This window comes from Cavenderia fasciculata, assembly GCF_000203815.1.
Source record: "Cavenderia fasciculata unplaced genomic scaffold Scf_Dfasci-F-a-25c12.r2-5, whole genome shotgun sequence".
In the NCBI taxonomy this organism is placed as follows: domain Eukaryota; phylum Evosea; class Eumycetozoa; order Acytosteliales; family Cavenderiaceae; genus Cavenderia; species Cavenderia fasciculata.
The window spans coordinates 1,664,156-1,682,890 of NW_004457729.1; the positions used below are offsets into that span (position 1 = coordinate 1,664,156).

General features: G+C 35.9%; 4 protein-coding genes across 4 annotated transcripts; 3 read left to right on the forward strand and 1 right to left on the reverse strand.

The window, feature by feature from the left end:
* Positions 1–326: 326 nt before the first annotated feature.
* Positions 327–3,013, forward strand: DFA_00984 (uncharacterized protein; the record flags this gene model as incomplete). The annotated part of the gene is made up of 9 exons (XM_004358902.1): positions 327–337; positions 491–643; positions 719–816; positions 914–1,118; positions 1,203–1,255; positions 1,478–1,561; positions 1,972–2,003; positions 2,857–2,926; positions 2,958–3,013. The coding sequence occupies 9 exons, from the start codon at positions 327–329 to the stop codon at positions 3,011–3,013; spliced, it is 762 nt and encodes a 253-aa protein (XP_004358959.1).
* A 50-nt stretch (positions 3,014–3,063) lies between these two features.
* On the forward strand, positions 3,064–8,832 carry dhkG (histidine kinase; the record flags this gene model as incomplete). Its single annotated transcript, XM_004358903.1, has 7 exons — positions 3,064–4,618; positions 4,703–5,110; positions 5,193–5,404; positions 5,492–6,378; positions 6,478–6,823; positions 8,129–8,498; positions 8,726–8,832. The coding sequence occupies 7 exons, from the start codon at positions 3,064–3,066 to the stop codon at positions 8,830–8,832; spliced, it is 3,885 nt and encodes a 1,294-aa protein (XP_004358960.1).
* A 187-nt stretch (positions 8,833–9,019) lies between these two features.
* On the forward strand, positions 9,020–11,902 carry DFA_00986 (histidine kinase; the record flags this gene model as incomplete). Its single annotated transcript, XM_004358904.1, has 1 exon — positions 9,020–11,902. The coding sequence occupies one exon, from the start codon at positions 9,020–9,022 to the stop codon at positions 11,900–11,902; it is 2,883 nt and encodes a 960-aa protein (XP_004358961.1).
* A 582-nt stretch (positions 11,903–12,484) lies between these two features.
* On the reverse strand, positions 12,485–18,720 carry DFA_00987 (uncharacterized protein; the record flags this gene model as incomplete). Its single annotated transcript, XM_004358905.1, has 9 exons — positions 12,485–12,970; positions 13,034–13,687; positions 13,796–13,824; positions 14,049–14,100; positions 14,285–15,413; positions 15,571–15,715; positions 16,598–17,088; positions 17,225–17,580; positions 17,650–18,720. 9 exons carry the CDS (start codon positions 18,718–18,720, stop codon positions 12,485–12,487), a joined length of 4,413 nt encoding a protein of 1,470 aa, XP_004358962.1.
* Between the last annotated feature and the right edge of the window lie 15 nt (positions 18,721–18,735).

Below are 18,735 nucleotides of genomic sequence, written 5' to 3' on the forward strand. Positions count from 1 at the left end.
ATCTCGGGAATTGATGATCATGACATCTGCTTAATGTACCTTTTACTTGAGTATTCATCATCACATGTGATTTGATCAATTCTAATTGTGATCTGATTATCTTTTGATAGATATCTATCTACATGTTGTATTATAATGAGTGAATAATTAAACTTTCCTATTTCTTGTCTGAATAAATAAACATACTTGTTGGTTCCTACCTCAATAAAAATTTTGATGATGAGGTAAAATTTCAAAAAGAAAGCGATCTATTTTGAACATTATCAGTTTCGTCTTCATAACATACGACTTCATTTACATACATATATATATAGATTAATAGAGAAATGTTTAAAAAGTATGACGTGCTCGATATATTGCCATCAACCAATGTATTACAAAGAATTGACTCAACCTTTCATTCTCCATCATTATCATCACACACTCTTTCTATCTATCTATCTATTCTCTCCCTTTCTCTCTTTTGCTACTTCTATTTCAATTAATGTAGATTAACATTGAAACCAGGCTCTTCAGCCAACTCTCAAATAGCCAATTCGATGCAAAGAAACATCAAGAATTCAATCCTTGCATTATACCCAAACCTCACTCAATACCAAGATGAAATCTTCCCAAAGAAAGTTGCAATCGTTCAAGTTAAATGGTATAGTTATAACACAACACAGATAGTATATTAATATTATTAATGCACTCACTAACTCTTTCTATCTATATATAGCCAAAATCATATCAACATTGTCTTAATTAATAATGAAATCATTTTCTTTAATGAAAGAGAAGGACCATATTACCCAACCTTAAGATTCTTACATAAATGTACATTACAAAATAACAACAACAACAACAACAAGATATACGAAACAAGAACAAATATTGGATTGAATGATGATTAACAATTATATTAATTATTTAGATCCAGATATGATGCCAATATTACAGGTAGATAGAGGAGCCATTAAATTTGTATTGTCAGGTGCTAATATTATGTGTCGTGGTTTAACTTCACCTGGTGCAAGAATTGAAGTTGATTTACCTGCAAATTCTGTCGTTGCCATCATGGCCGAGGGCAAGACTCATGCCTCGGCTGTTGGTCTTACTAAAATGTCAACTAGCGATATGTAAGTGTACCAAGTTGTTTGGTCGCATATAAATTTAGTAATACTAATCATCATTACCAATCCTCCTTTTTATTATTATTATAGCAAATCGATAAATGATGGTATGGGTGTGATCAATCAACATTATTTGGGCGACAGTTTATTCCTTACACCAAGGTTGGAATAAACAATCATGTTATAATAAAAAATGGATGAAAAAAGAATAGAAGAATATAATATATTATAATTAAAAAGAAAGAAGAACATAGTAGTACGCACAAAGAAATCATAGTAGTACCAATTCAAAGATCTTAGGATATATTAATAATAATTGGTTTGGTTCTCCTTTTAAAGGTGGAAATCTCATTATCATACTATAGTTGGTTGGGTTATTGATTACATCACATTGCAATGTAATCTGATTGAAATCACATCAAAAAAATCGATTCCTGCTTGGAAAAAGTGTAGGTGAATTATTTACACCAACACCATGCCACACTCATTCACACACATACAACAAACAATGTGGATCGATTTTTTTTTAACCACTATCCGGTGTACGACGATATATATACACGTCCTGTTACGATAACCATCCACCCCCTACCTTCCTTCCTACCCACCTACCTATGCAATCTTGCTTGTGTTGTTATTGTTATGTTGATCAACATTATTGACCAAATTGGATTGCTCTTTTTTTTATATGTCTTTACGCTCCAATAATAGCTAGTTGAAAATATAAATCGAATTTCCATTCTACTCTCTCAGTGTTTGGTGGGGGGTGAAATAGAATAGGATGGATGGTAAATCATTTAATACTCTACTGTTGATCAAGAGTAGAGGTAGGGAGGGGACTGTGCTAAATTACACATAGATCATCATGAACCATATAAATGGATGAATAAAGTAAATCAATGGAAAGAAAGAGAGAAAGAGAGAGAGAGAGAGAAGTGTGTTTCATCAAAAATAGGTGACAACACAAAGAGAAAACAGAATAGAGAGAGAGATAAAAAAAAAAAAGAGAAGGAACTCCAACTGAACGGGGACATTACATTACAATTTGACTTATAGTCATTTAAATGATAAAACAACAAACAACGTTGTCGACAATAATCTATCTATCTATCTATCTTTCTATCTAGCAATCTATCTAGCAATAAAACCAATCCATTTGTTGTTTTATTGTTAAATCTAGATTATTATTATTTTTAATTTTTTTATTCTCATTCAACAAAGAAATAATTATTATTATTATTTATTTATTTTTACAATACAATTCAGTCAGTCAGTCAAACAGTAATAATAATAATAATTTAGAATAAATAGAATAATAATTTAAAATTAACGGATCATCAGATTTTAAATTAGCCAAACAGAGAAGAGAGTAATATTATTGGCGAAAGATTGTAATTTCATTTTTTCAATTTTTCTGTTATTGTTGTTGTTGTTGTTGATATCAACAAAAGACAACTCTAAAAAGTAATTACTAGGTTTGGAGGGACGGTGGTTTTTGTTACGAATCATAAAATTCCTTCCTTTTCATCTTATCTCCTCTTGACTAGTCTATAGAGACTGACTGTCAGTTACAATTTAAACCCTAACCAAACCGACTCTTGTGGATAGGATCAAAACACAACAGCAGCAGCAGCAGCAGTATATATCAACTCGACAAGTCTCTATTCTTGGGAGAGGAATTTCAACCTTTTGTTTCAACAATAATATTAATATTAATTAATATTTGTTTATTATTTATTTATAGTTGTTCATTCATCAAACTAAACATAGATCAACAAAATTAGGCATAAGACCAATCATCACTCAACAAACTAGTAATAATAATCATAATAATATTATTATTAGTATTTTCCAAACATCCAAAATCAATTTTCCATCCATCCAACCAACTACTATTTTAAAAAGTTTATTTTGATTTTAATTTAACAAACAAAGAAAAATATAACAAAAAATGAATATGAGTTCAGCAAGTTGGTTACAAGACTTTTATATCGGTGAAAAGATACAAGAGGAAAAGATATTCTCCATCTTTACAGCTACCTATTTTTCGCACAATAATTTATTTTTGAATCAGTGGAATCAGCCAAATGCACAACTACCACATCAACCAAACTATGTTTCTTCGACTTCATCTGCTTCATCTGCTTCTTCAGCTTCATCTAATTCACATAGCAATGGTAATAGCAACAACAACAATAACAACAACAATAATAACAATAGTATTAGTCTCAGTAGCAATATCAATAGTATAAGCAATAATAATAATAATAATAATATCAACCAACAACTAGTATTAAAGAATAATAATAATGTTATCAATGGTATCAACACGACAAATAACAATAACAATAACAATAATGTATTCAAGTTGGATCAGTCATCCTCACCTTTAATATTAAAGCAACAACAGCAGTTTCCCAAAATCAAGGATAAAGAAAAGGATAAGGATAAAGACCAAGATCAATCTACCTCTTTAACAAACAATCCAACTGTTTCGACAACTAGTACTAGTAGCACTACGAGCACTCTACTCTCAGCTACTAGTATTAATCTAGTTAGTCCAAGAACTGATATCAATAATAACAACAATAACAATGGATACATTAAAACTCATATCAAAGGAGCATCATCTGCTTCATCAATACCAACACCACCATCAGCATTGTTACAACCAACACCTGCTATTGTATCATCTAATACGACTTCGACTACTTCAACTACGACTAGTTCGAAACAATCAACATCATCGTCGTCATCACAAACTCAACCTGTTACAGTTGGTGCTCCACAAACTCCACACTTGGCCAAACATTTTTCATTGGAGAATGTAAATTATGATGGTGTATCATCTGGTGGTTCATCGTCATCATCGTCGTCACTGAGTGGATTATCAGTCCCACCAATCACTTATACTGGAGCATCGGCCAATAGTGGTACACCATCATCGGCCAGTCGACATGCAGAGATATTATTCTCCAACCAAAAAGTACTCCTTAAAATAATCAATACCAAGTACCCTTCAATGGATCTAATGTCATTGTTTCAAAGAGAATTTGCCATTCTCTCCATACTCAACAATATAGATGGTGTCATTAAAGTATTGCGTGCACAAACTGAAGTAGGATCGATATTTGCATTTGTCCTAGAGGATAGTGGATTCAAACCACTCACATCTGTCTTTTCATCTATGGGTCCACCAACTCCAACATCATTACAAGGAAATAGATCAACATCAACATCAACATCTACAAACAACACCACAACAACATCATCTAGTTCATCACAACAATCAAGTGAGTCTAGAGAATCCAGTCTAAACAATTCACAAACAAGATCAACACCAAATTCTGGGGACACTGCCAGTACCCAATCATCCTCTTTATCACCCGCATCACAATCGAATAAACTACCAACCCCTCAATCATCATCACCTATCATCACATCAACCACTGCCATCAAATTTCAAGATATGGATTTAATGACCTTTATCAATATTTCTATTCAATGTATGTACAAACAAACAAACATAAACCACTAACTAAATTTATAATTAACAATATTAACAATATTATTTATTTATTTATTTGTAGTGGCAAAAATATTAGAAGAAATTCATCTAAGAGGATGTATACATCGTGATATTAGACCATCGAATATTTATATTAGCAATGGTATTGTAAAGTTGGCCAATTTTCAATTCTCGGTCATTAAACTTTCCAATGGTCAAACGATTGATAATTCATTACTCTATCTAAAGACATTTCCAGAGATTGGACGTTATAATAGTACATCTTATTATTATTCATCACCCGAAGAAACTGGTCGTACTCAACATACGGTCGACTATCGATCCGATCTCTATTCACTCGGTGTTACATTTTATGAATTATTAACCAATAGATTACCATTCCAAACAAATGATCTATCTGAATTAATTCATGCTCATTTGGCAAAAAAGGCTCCTTTTGTTTCTGATTTAAATTATAATGTACCTCCAAGTATGTAAAAAATATAAAATAATATAATTAATAATATTTATATATATATTCTCATTATTAATCAACTTTTTTTACTTTATAGTATTATCAAAAATAATAGATAAATTATTAAAGAAATCACCAGATGAAAGATATAATAGTGCATATGGTCTAAGAAGAGATTTAGAAATATGTAAATCACAAATTAGTTCAAATTGTACAACCGATGGTTTTGAATTGGGTATTTATGATGTATTACATCGTCCTCATATTCCAACTGAATTATATTCAAGAAAGAATGAATTAAATGCCATTGTAAGTATAGAAAACAATATAGATTTATTTATTTTATTGTATTTATTTAATTATATTTTATATTTATATTTATATTTATTTATTTAGTATCAATCAGTTAATAGAGTTTGTAAAGGTAATAAGGAATTTATATTTGTATCGGGTGGTAGTGGAGTTGGAAAGACATCTTTGATTAATGCTGCCAAGAAAAAGGCACCTTCGGGACCAAGATTTATAGCTGGCAAGTTTGATTTGTATAATAGAGGTGTGCCATATAGTGCAATTATCGAAGCATTGAACGAATTGATGCATATGATTCTAGTACTCAGTCCAGTGGAATTGGCATTTTACAAGGAGAAATTACATCGATCTTTGGGTCCCAATGTAGGTGTCATTGTCAATGTTATACCATTGCTCGAATTGATTGTTGGACAGTATCCACCAGTACCAGCATTACCACCATCCGAGAGTCAGAATCGTTTCGATTTAGCATTCAAAGACTTTTTACGTGTCTTTTCAGAGGAAGGACACCCACTCGTTTTGTTCCTCGACGATTTACAACGTGCCGATGAAGGATCATGTCGTCTCATCAAACTCATACTAGAAAACAATAATAATCTACGACATTTACTCATTATTGGTGCATATCGAGAGGATAATACAGCATTTACCAACACCAACAAACAACATTGGTTATCACTGTGCGAGGAAATATCGATTCCAGTGACACGAATCAGTTTGAAACCATTGGATTTGATGGATGTCAATTATCTAGTTGCATCGTCACTACACAAACATCCAAATGAAACCTATGTACTGTCAGAGGTTGTTTTGTCAAAAACACATGGTAACCCATTCTTTACCATTCAATTCCTCAAAACTCTATTCAACGAGAATCTAGTCTTTTTCGATGTCAATTGTGATAGTTGGAAATGGGATATTACAAATATTCAAACTCGTCAATATACTGATAATGTTGTTGAATTTATGGTTAGGTATGTAAACTAAAAATATTAGTATGACAAAGAAAAAGTAGAAGAAATAGAAATAGAGAGTATATTTATTGACCCTTTGTTTTCTATATTTTTAAATAGTAACTTACAACAATTATCAATAGAATCACAAAGAGTAATGCAATTGGCAAGTTGTATTGGTAATATATTTGATTTGGATATGTTGTCAGTGGTTGCAGAGTGTACGACAGAGGAGATATTACGATTGTTGACACCGATCATTGCACAGGATTTGATATTGAATATAGATGACAGGAAATATCGGTTTGTGCATGACCGTGTACAACAGGCTGCTTATTCATTGGTACTGCAGGGTAAAGAGAAACCAGAGATTCATTTGAATATTGGGAGATCGTTGTATGCCAATGCTGGTGGATGTATCGATAAGGATCAATCGACCATCTTTGACATTGTCAACCAATACAATGTAGGAATGGACTTGGTGACGACACGAGACGAGAGATTGATCCTCGGCAACCTAAACTATATTGCTGGCAAGAAGGCAAAGGCGTCGGCAGCGTATGCTATCGCCAACAGCTATTTGGAGTGTGCATTGGCTACGTTGTTCCTTCCCGACGCTTGGGAAGAGAATTATCAAACGACGTACAATATCTTTATCGAAAAGAGCGAGTGTGATTTCATGTGCGGCAATATCAACGAGTCGGAAAGGTTGCTCGAGATTGTGATTGAGCGGTCCAAGACACTCGAGGATCGGGGTGAAGCGATTGCCCTCAAGATCCAGCAGTACACTTTGTTGTCGCGGTTCAGCGACTGCGCGCAGCACGGTATCACGTATCTGGCAGACATGGGTATTCACATCCTGCGGAATCCGTCCGAAGACGACTTGCGCAAGGAGTACCAGAACATCAAGGATCAGCTGGGTGAACGGTCGTTCCTCGAGCTGCTCAACAACCCGCAAGCATCAGACAGTATTCGCGTGTGCTCCAAGGTGATGGGCATCATGATTGCACCGCTCTTTTTCACCAATATCAAGTTGCTGAGCGCGTTGTTGATCAAGCTGGCCGAGATATCCATCACATACGGGTGCACCCCGTGGTCGTCGGTTGGACTGGTCATGTTTGCACCCGTGGTGTGTATCGGCACGTTTGACGACTTTTCTGCCGGGTACGAGTGTGGAAAGCTGGCGATGGAACTCAAAGAGATGCACAATGAGCCGAGCACCAAGGGCAAGGTGACACTGTTGTTTGGCAACTTTATCAATCATTGGCGCGAGCACATGTCGACCAATGCAGCGCTGATCAAGCTGTCGTTCCTTGAATCGGTCGAGTCGGGAGACATGGGATACGCGTGCTACTCGAGTGTGCATCTTGTCTTTGCCAACTTGTTGGCTGGTGTTCCGCTGGTCGACGTTTTTAACTGCTCGAAAAAGCATATAGCATTTGTGGAACAGTACAACTTTATCCCAATGCTGCGTATCCTGCAGTCGCACCAACAGTTTGTCGTTGAATTGATCGGTCCCAAGGAACTGCCCGACGACGATATTGCGCGGAGAGAGTGGGACGAGTATGGGTTTGAAGCAGACCTCGAGATGATCGAGATTGACTGTCCCAAGGCATTCCACTATGTCTTTAAGATGCAGCACTGTTATATGCTCGGTCGATACGACAAGGCGTGGCAGTCGGCACTCAAGACAGAGCAGTTTATCCCGGGTATCTTTGGACACTCTCCGATGAGCATATACTACATGTACAAGTCACTGACCATACTCAAGTTGTTTGATGAGCGCAACCGCACCATCAACGACGGCGATGCGGATCTCACGGTTGGCGTGATCGACGATACCGAGCAAAAGGAGCGTCTGGAGATGGTCGAACACTGTGTCGCGCGTCTTATCATCTACGCGAGCAATAGTAAGCAGAACTTTTACGTCATGGTCTTGCTCGTGCAGGCCGAGTTGTGTCATGTGCACGGCAAGTACATCGAAGCGATGGAACTGTTTAGTGAGGCTATTTCCGAGGCACAGCTCAACAAGTATGTGCAGTATGAAGCACTTGCCAACGAGATGGCTGCGCGTATGTATGTCAAGTTGACCAAGTATGCCGTTGCTCGTGCCTACCTGCTCGAGGCACAGTTGTGTTATAGTATGTGGGGTGCGACTGCCAAGGCTGCCCAGCTCGAGATGGAGTACCCGCACATCTTTAACCCCATCTCGAGCAGAACACCCAACTCGCTGTCGGTCGGCATGGGACACACGCGATACGCGGTGGATGTCGCACCCTCCTCCACACACCAGCATGTCGAGCCGCGTCTGTCTATCCGACGCAAATCACATGATGCGCAAGCCGGCCTTGCGCACCACTCGGACAAGGGAGGACAGTCCTCCCTTCAACAAACAACTGGATCGATCCAGTCCATCAACAACCTGCAGCAAAGCAGCAAGCAGAGTGTCCAGTACCCGCAAGTAGATGCATTTGACCTGTGCTCGGTCATTACCGTGTCACACTCTCTCGCCGAAGAAATCTACTATGACCGTCTCCTCAAACGTTTGATGAAGGTGGTCATTCGAAACGCCGGCGCGAGCAGAGGATACCTGTTACTACTCGACGACGTCAGTTCCGAGCTATTCCCCAACGACCATGCCAACCCCGGTCTGTTTGGAGACATGAATGTAGCTGCATCAGCATGTGTCACGGGCGACAAGGTCAACGTCGAGGTGTACATTAACCGAGGCACTGTCGCCGACAAGGACCTAGAACCACTCGAAGCCAGTCCCAACATCCTCTCACCCGTCCTAAAGAGCTTTAGTTTCCTCAATATCCAACCACCCAACCAATACCAACAACATTCATCTTCATCGTCCTCTTCATCAACTCAGCAGCCACTCTCACTCTCACAATCACAACAACAAATGGAAGAGTTTAACAAAGCAATCAGAGACGATGGTAACTGGAATCTCTGCTCTTCAATGATCAACTATGTACAACGCACACAGTCTCCACTATTGATATCCAACGCAGCCGACGATAAAACCTTTTCCGACGATCCCTATGTCAAGTTCCAGCGTCCCAAATCCGTCCTAGTCCTCCCTATTGTGCATCAAGGTAAATTGGTATCAATTCTCTACCTCGAGAACAACTTTACCACCGGTGCATTTACAAGCGGTCGTATGGAAGTACTCAACCTCTTGTCTACGCAGATTGCCGTGTCTTTTCAAAACGCACGCTTGTTTTTGCAAACTAATCATTTGGCCAACCAAGCCTTCCTTGCCAAGGAAGAAGCTGAGCGTGCCAACAAGGCAAAGAGCGACTTTATCTCCAACATGTCGCACGAGATGCGTACCCCACTCAACCATATCATTGGCTCGCTCGAGCTACTCCAAACATTCCCCCTATCATCTGATCAAAAGGAGTTGCTGAGTATTAGCCAACAATCGTCCGAGTCACTCTTGTTTATGGTGAATAATATTTTGGATCTATCAAAGGTTGAGCAAGGAAAGACTGTCCTAAACTACACATCTTTTAACCTAGTATCATTCCTCGAAGAGAATATTGGAGCCATTGCCAACAATGCACACCAAAAGGGTTTGATGGTTGGTATGTACTGCTACCCATGTACCAGTGAAGTGCCGGTCATTGGCGACAAGAACCTTCTTCGCCAAGTACTCGTCAATCTGTTGTCCAACGCCATTAAATTCACTTCCAAGGGTGAGGTGTTTGTCAAGGTCAACATTACACCCAACACGATCGATACGACCAAAATCAATCTAAATGAAAAGTCACTTACTCCAACTCTACGATCACAACAAAAACAATTACAACAAATACATCAACAACAACAACATCAACAACAACAGCAATTGTCAACAGAAGTTCCACCAACCACCACTTTTAACCTTTTATCAGTAAATCAAGATTCATCCAATTCCAATTCCAATTCCAATTCCAATTCTCCCTATTTGGGATCTGCCAACAACAACAATAGTACTACAACTCAAATCAAATCATATAGTATATTTATAGAAGTAAGAGATAGTGGTATTGGTATCAAACAAAGAGACTTTGATAAATTGTTTCAAAGATTTTCACAGATTGATTCAGGTGTCAATAGAGCATACGATGGTAGTGGTTTGGGTTTGAGTATCTGCAAACAATTGATTGAATTGATGAATGGAGAGATTGGTATCAATAGCAAGATTGGTGAAGGCAGTATATTCCACTTTTCACTCGAGATGGCCAAGCCCCCCTCAGAGCATATCAAACCATCGGGCGAACTGAGTCTCTTTAGAGACAATACCAATATCATTATACTCGAGGACAACAAGACTATCCGCGGTCAGATTGAAGAGGCCATTTCATCGTTTGGCATCAAGCAAATCAATAGCTCCACCTTTTCAAATATCAATCTGTCGCTCTACCTCTCGTCGTCTGATGATTTCCTACTTGCCAAAAACAATAATATCATTATTATTGGACTGCCACTGAACTATAACGAGGATCATGTTATGAATCTAATCGATAATATCAATTTGATAAAGGAGCGGTCGGCATCCAACAACCTCGATATTAAAGTTGACTTTGTTGTCATTACGCAGTTGGCATTGACATCTTCTAAATCGATGCTACAAGAGTGTGGAATATTGCTTGTCAACCGTCCCATCAAGAGAGATGCCCTTCTCAAAACACTGGCAGACCTAACACGCGAACAAACTATTGGACGAAGCTACTCGCAACAAAACATACACCAACATCTCGGCAGCGGCAACCAACATCATCATCATTCCTTTAATCGTTCCCATTCACCTATTGGCCAATTGGTCAACTCACCCACCATTAAACGTTCGGTTAGTAGTCCCAAACTAGGGGTCATTGTAACTGATGACAACAATTGTCATCAATTTGCTCCACCTCCACTACGATCCAGGGAAAAGGAAGCATTGTCATTTTTGGATCTAAACAAGTCACCTCCTATTTCACCAATCATCAAACAACCTCCACAACACCATCTACTTAATAATGCACCACTTGTCAATGGTGCATCGTCTCCAACTATCCAACTCCCAATCCTCGTCAAAAAGAGAGCACCCAATGTTTTAGTCATTGAAGACAATGAACTAAATGCAATCATCCTTTTTAAAATGTTGGAAAAAATTGGAATCACTAATCCAGACTCTGCCATTAACGGTGTGGAGGGTGTAGAAAAGGCATCAAATGGCAACTATGATCTCATCCTCATGGACATACAAATGCCAGTGATGGACGGCTACGAAGCTACTAATCGTATCCGTCAACTAGAGGGATCGATCAAACATACCCCCATCGTTGCCATGACTGCAAATGCTATGGGTGGACAACGTGAAGCATGTCTTCGTGCTGGCTGTGACGATTACTTTTGTAAACCACTCAAACAAAAGGATCTAGAACAAGTGATTAAAAAGTTTTTAAATTATGATGATTATCTAATCTTATTAAAACAACAACAAGAACATGCTGCTACCATACTACAACAACAACAGCAACAACAAAATATTGTAACACCAAGTAGTTAAATATAATTTATATATTATCACATATAGGTTTTAGTTGTTTAATAAATAAATAAATAAATAAATAATAATATTTTATTCGTTCATTTATGAATACCCAATTTTAGATATTAATTCTATGAATAAAAGAAAAAAAAATTAGAAGGGATAGAAGATGGATGGATTAATTATATCTATATATTTATTTTTTTTCCTACCTATAATAAATATGAGTATAATAACAAAATAAGGCATATCAAGTACAATTTCCATTGATCAATTCTTTGAGTGAATAGTTTTGAGAGAGAGTGTGTACAAATAAAATTATTTGTATTTAAAAAAATAGATGTAACTACTGTTTGTTATTTTTTTTATTGATTCATTCATTGTTAGAGTTTAGGTTTAAAAAGATATTGTTTTTTTTTATTTAGATTATCTTGAAATATTGAAAGAAATATGGATAATTCTAAAATAGTTTTAAAAGATTGATTTTCACCACTCATTCATTACACACAATCATATAATTATATATTTTTTTACTATTTTTTTTAATGATTTGATTTATTAAAAACTTCGATACATCAATACCTAGTTTAGATTTAATTATTAATTTAATTTAATTTCAATAGTCTTTGGAAGAGTAACCATTTCCATATTACATTTAATGGTTGGAAGTTTTGGTGCTAGTATAGAGAATGTATATGCTCCTTGTTTCTTTGCCAGTGAAGATAACTTTGCAAAATACTTTGACTTTAGGTCAGATGTGAGATTGAATTGACGGAATATGAATTCTGCAATTCTCTTTCTAACACCTTGATTGATTTCAGCTTCACCATGCAAAAGGAAAAATGAATCAGTACCAACTTTTGGTTGAACATAAGGGGCACTTGTATAACACATATTTGTCTTTGGAATCTTGTCTCTCTTTACTTTGAGTGACAAGATTGCCTTTTCAGCATGATCTCCCTCCAGAATAACAAAGTCATGTCTTCTAAACTCTGTCTTGTGTGATTTTTCACTCCACTCTGTAGTAAAGAAAGCTTTAATAAATGCTTCAGTAAATCCAATTGGAGTTTCATAAATCTCTGGATTCTAAGCAAACCAAATCAAATTAATAAAAATAGAAAATATTTTTTTTTTTAATTTTTTACATACTTGAATCATTAAACGAATATGACCACAACCAACATAAGAAGAATTAAATAAAATGGATAGAATTTCATTTTGTTGATTGGCAGTTGGTTTTTCAAGGTTAAAGTTTTCATTGTAGTGAGAGTTGGGGAACTTTTGTTGCAGAACATGTATTAATCTTGCCTCGGCATGGTCATCTGTATGGAGATAGAGGGAAACATCTTCATTGTCGAGGAATTTAGTGAGGAGCTCTTCGACATGACTTGGTTTGATTTTATTTGGAAGAATGGAATTCATCACTGCCAATGCAAGTAAGAACTCTCCAGAATCTCCACCTGGTGTACCCAATTCCCCTTCACCTGATCTTCCATCAACACAACTCCATTCTGCACTTGCAGGATCCACCCATTTAGTTTTTTCAAAGTGTTTGGCCAATTGTTCAATGGTAAAGTTGGATTTAAATTGTGGAGGGATTTCAACGGTCAATTTGAATGAACATTGGGCGGTGTGGATAATAGCAGTGTCCATCGATTCTATATGATGACCAATTGATAGTAACTGATTTCCATGACAATTATTTTCACCCTGTTCCATAGAATATATAAATTGAAAAGATGATGATGATAGTTTAACTATAAAAAATACTAAAATGCCAACAATAGTAAAAGATAATTTCATCTTTAATAAATAAATAAATATATATTAATATTAATATATATGATTTGGATTATAATCCTGGGTATCAGACCAAACATCTATTTATATGTTTATAAAAGACAGATATACAGACAGATTGAAGAGATGTACTGTAGATTCTAATAAATATCAAACTCTTTGTAGAATGAACGGATAAAGATATGAAATATTTTCCACACAACAGATTTATAATAAAATATCTATCACTACATTGGCCAATGTTTGGTTGTTTGGGGGTGGTGGGGTTGACTTACTCTTTAGTGGTTGGTTTTATATAAATTCGTATGTCTACGCATTTAAATATAGGAATTTGAATGTTGACTTACTCTTTCATTTTAAATACCTAGATGGGTAGCAAGCAGACCTATCTTCAAGGATGATGTTAGATAGGTATCCTAAATTAATTAATCAACATGTGATAGTCTGATTTATTGTTTTAGTTGTACAGATTATTACAATAAATAAATCTTGATGTTATTAGTAATAACTCAATAATCTCTTGGTTCGTCGACCACTGAGGCAATGAGAAAAAATATTTTATTAAAATTAGTTATTTATTTTTGATTTTGATGATCAAACGTTTGAAGAAGGTAATAGATCAATAGAACAAGTAAATCTAGGCAACGTTGGACCAATGATTGAAAATGTAAATGCACCTTGTTTGTCTGCTAGATTGGATAGTTTGGCAAAGTATTCTTGTATTTGATGATAGGATGCTCTAAATCTGATCAACAAGTACTCTGCTATTCTTTTACGTACACCTTTGGCAATGTCGTCACTATTGGAAAGAAAGATGGAACTGTCTGCTACCTTTGGAATGATTTTGGGTGCTAGTTTGTAGCATGAGTCGCTCTTGCTCACTCTATCACGGTTAATCTTTAGAACTAGTATTGCTCTTTCTTCATGGTGACCTTGGAGAATAACATAGTTGTGAGGATGGTGACGTCGACGGATCTCGGTACGATTGCTATTGTAATGGCTCCACTCTGTCTTGAAGAATGCTTGGATATAGGCTTGTGTCAGTTCAATTGGCATTTCGAATATGTCTGGGTACTGCAACATCAAACGAATGTGACCACACCCTACATTGGAAATGTTGGTGATGAGCGATAGGATTTCACTTTGTTGTCTGAGTGTTGGACTAGACAGGTTAAAGTTGGATTGGGTGTATCCAGAGTCGGGGTACTTGCGCATCAATCCATCTAGTAGGTTTTGGTCGGCTTCAGAATCAGTATGCATGTACAGTGGTGCTGTTTCTGTCTCTAGGAATCCCAGCAACAAATCTTCTACATTGTACTTGGTGATTCGGCCTGGAAAGATAGACGAGGCAACAGCGAGGTTGAGTAAAAACTCTCCACTGTCTCCTCCGGGTGTTCCTACTTGGCTACCAGTCGATGCGCGTCCATCCACACAACTCCACTCTGAGAGACGGGGATCCTCCCAAGTTACATTTCTAAAATGTGAGTCGGCCAAGGCTCTCTCGGTAAAGTTGGGACTGTACAAATCAGGAATATCAATCTTTAACCTAAAGTTGCACTGTCTTTTGGTTTTAACAAATTGTGGTGGTGTTGTTGGTGTAAAGTTTGGTGGGTTCACCAAAGTTGATGGAATATCTTTGTTGTTTACAGATATTTCAATGGATCCATTTGTAAATATTATTGGTGAAAATACAACAAACAACAAAAATACTAATATAGTTGAGCCAAGACTAGTCTTGTTAAAATTCATCTTTTAATTATTTATAATAGGTTATATATATTTAAATGGAAAAAGGATTATTTAGATTATTATAATAATGGTAAAACCAAGATTCGATTTTGAACCAATTAAAACAGAGGGATTGGTATTCAATACCAAAAAAAAACAAACAAGTGTACTCTGGGATATTCATTTGAATGCCAGGCCAAGTCGGCTTTATAGGTTTTGGATTGGATTGGATAGGATAAGATAGGATAATTGATCCTGGTTCTCGGAGATATATTATAACCTTTATTCTCAACTCTCTCCGAACTATATTATATTATAACTATTACAACAACTGTTGGTATTTACTACACTGCGACATGTGAGTTGTCATCAATACAAAAAAGGTTATATGTTTTACGGAAAACTTAAAATAGTATTAGTGTTTTGAAAACACCCACACAGATAGTGCCATATGATGATACATGTATCACCATTCAAGATTTATCACACACATTCCGATTTCAAATCCATCCATCCCGTACATCCAAATATTTTTCTACAACAGATCTTGTTTATGTAAACGATAGAGTAGGTTGGTTGGTAGGTACATTAAAAGTACAATGATCCACATACGATATATCAACAAATAAACTGTAAACATTATTCAATCAATTTTGATTTATTTGTAGTTTATTCAACCTACCCACCATGGTACAAAAAAAAAAAATTAAATATTATATGTATCTTTCTACTTTTTTCAAACAAATAAAATAAATCAAAGAATATTATCCACTCTTTATAATTTTCATGAGAGATTGTTAATTTCTTGGTGTAAATCTTTTCCATAGATATAAACATTATTTATTTGTTTTTATTTGTGTGATATCATTTCTACTTAAAGAAATGTTTTATCAATATCAATAAAATAATGGTTATTCATTGTATGATTGATGTGAAGTTTTGAGGTGGCAAACCAAACAAATTCGTGTGCCACTGGCTTGAATAACCTTTCCATCATTGCCTTGATTGGTGAAGTGCTAAACTTGTTGCTGTGAATGATTCCAGTTGTAACCTGGCAGGCGTATAATATCTTTTCCTTGCACTTCCAAATGAAAAAATCAACTGTGGGGAATGATGGATCGTTGGGTACGATCAAATAGTTTCTTTTTTCGATATATGGTAAGATATTTCGGAGTTGTATAATACGGTCAAATTCCACCGTTATCATTTCTTCAATATCAAATATGAATTCCTTTCCTGTTCTCTCTTGATACTTTAATGGATTGGGTTCTGATATAGGTGTGGGAGGATGTAAAGGATCCTGAGGATGTGGAGGATCTTGAGGTGGGCGAGAAGGAAGAGGTGGTGGAAGGATAAGGTGGGTTGGGGGAGGAAGGAGAAACTGAGAAGGAGGTGTAGGAAGGGGAAGAGTAAAATCTTTGGAACCAATTTTTGACATGTGAGGTTCATACGTTTGATTAGGATTGTCACTGTCAATTTCTTTCTCAGAATCGCTATCTGTATCAGAGTCAGAGTCACTGAGATCGCTGATTACATAACAGTTTGTGTCTTGATCACTTTTTTCATCTTTATCATCATTATATTCGTCACTGTCATCGTCCAAACAAAAAATTACTTTTTCTCCACTCTTCTTGGAAGGTTGGTTGATTTTGGAAGTTGCTCTGTTCTCTTGGAATCTTTTTTTAATTTGTGATATCTCTGTTTCCAATTCGTGCAATCTCGTGTCCATTTGACGCAGGGTCTGCCTTTTATCTTTATCCAAACGACCCTTTGTTTTAATGCTTGATTGCTTTGCCAGCAATTTGTTTTTACTTTTTACTAATCTCTTCATTCTGGCTCGTTCTTGTTTCCTTATTATTAGCAGGAGACTTTGAAGGATGAGGTGCAGTTTTAATAACTTTGGTATTACTATTATTATTATTATTGTTCTTATTAATATTATTACTACTATTGTTGTTGTTGCTCTTATTAGTATTGTTGTCCCTATTGTTATCAGTATTATTGTTGTTATTGGTATTATTAATTCCATTGTTGAGGTTGTTGCTGTTGTTAATTTTGTTAAAGATATCATGATCTAAAGGTGCATCCAAATATCCAGATAAAATAATTGAATCACATTTTAATTGTTGACTAGATGAAATGATTCGAATAATAAATTCTTCAACATCCTATAATTTGAACAAGTTAGTCATCGTCTGTGCAAATATTTAATATTTAAACTACCAATATGTATTTACCTTTCCAACATTTTTATTTGTTCTTTGGATAGGATCGGTGATGGGGTTTTCATTGACTCGAAAGTTGATCTTTTCCTTTTCAACCAGTATAGTCAGTACCTTGGGTATTGACAAAAATACACGTTGAAGTCTCATGCGAATAAATGACATTCGTAACAAACAAATGGAAAGATGACGTCTCTTGATATAGATATCAGTTGCATTTTGACAGGCCACCAATAAATGTGTCAATCGTTTAAATGAAGGGGTTTTTTTGATCATTTTGTACAAGAGCCCTTTCCATACCTCGATATCTCTTTCTGAAAAAGAGTTATCTTTTTGAAGATCCGCATCGATGATACTCTTTTGTCTTTGGATTTCCTCTTCAATGATCATCTGTTCAACATCGATAACATCGTTTAAACTCGTTTCGAAGTCATAGTCATCTAAAATAATGATTTCTTGTTCGTCTCTTGGTGATATCAATGGAGGTGATATTGGTGAAGGTGATATTGATGTTGTTGTTGGAACATCATCCAAATCGATTGATATGATTACATTTGGTGATTTAAAAAGAGGAGGAAAAAGTGGTGGCGATTTAAACAGAGAAGAAGACTTGGTTGGTGACGTTGATTTTGTTGATGTTGTTGATGGCGTTGATGTTGTTGATGTTGTTGATGTTGTTGATGTAGACGTTGTTGATGTTTGATCGGTTTGGTTTACATTATTATTATTATTATTATTATTATTTACAAGCGGTTTTTCTATGGTTTCCAACTTTACTCTTTTGAGAGGTTGATGACAATCATCTAATTGTGTTTGTTTCGTTTGATTATTATTATTATTCTTATTTACATTATTATTATGGTTACCTTGGTGTTCTGATTCATTATCGTCATCATCATCATCATCATCGACATTGAAATGCATCCTCTTTTCTACATTATTGGTGGTATGAAGAAGAAGAAGTGGTGGATTGGGATTACTGTCTTGCTTGACACTATCATTAATCGACTCTTTGTTATCATCATCGTCGTCATCCAAGTTTATAACTTGTTGAGTTGTATCATATTTTCTCTTTGGTTGATTCATCATGATTGATTCTCT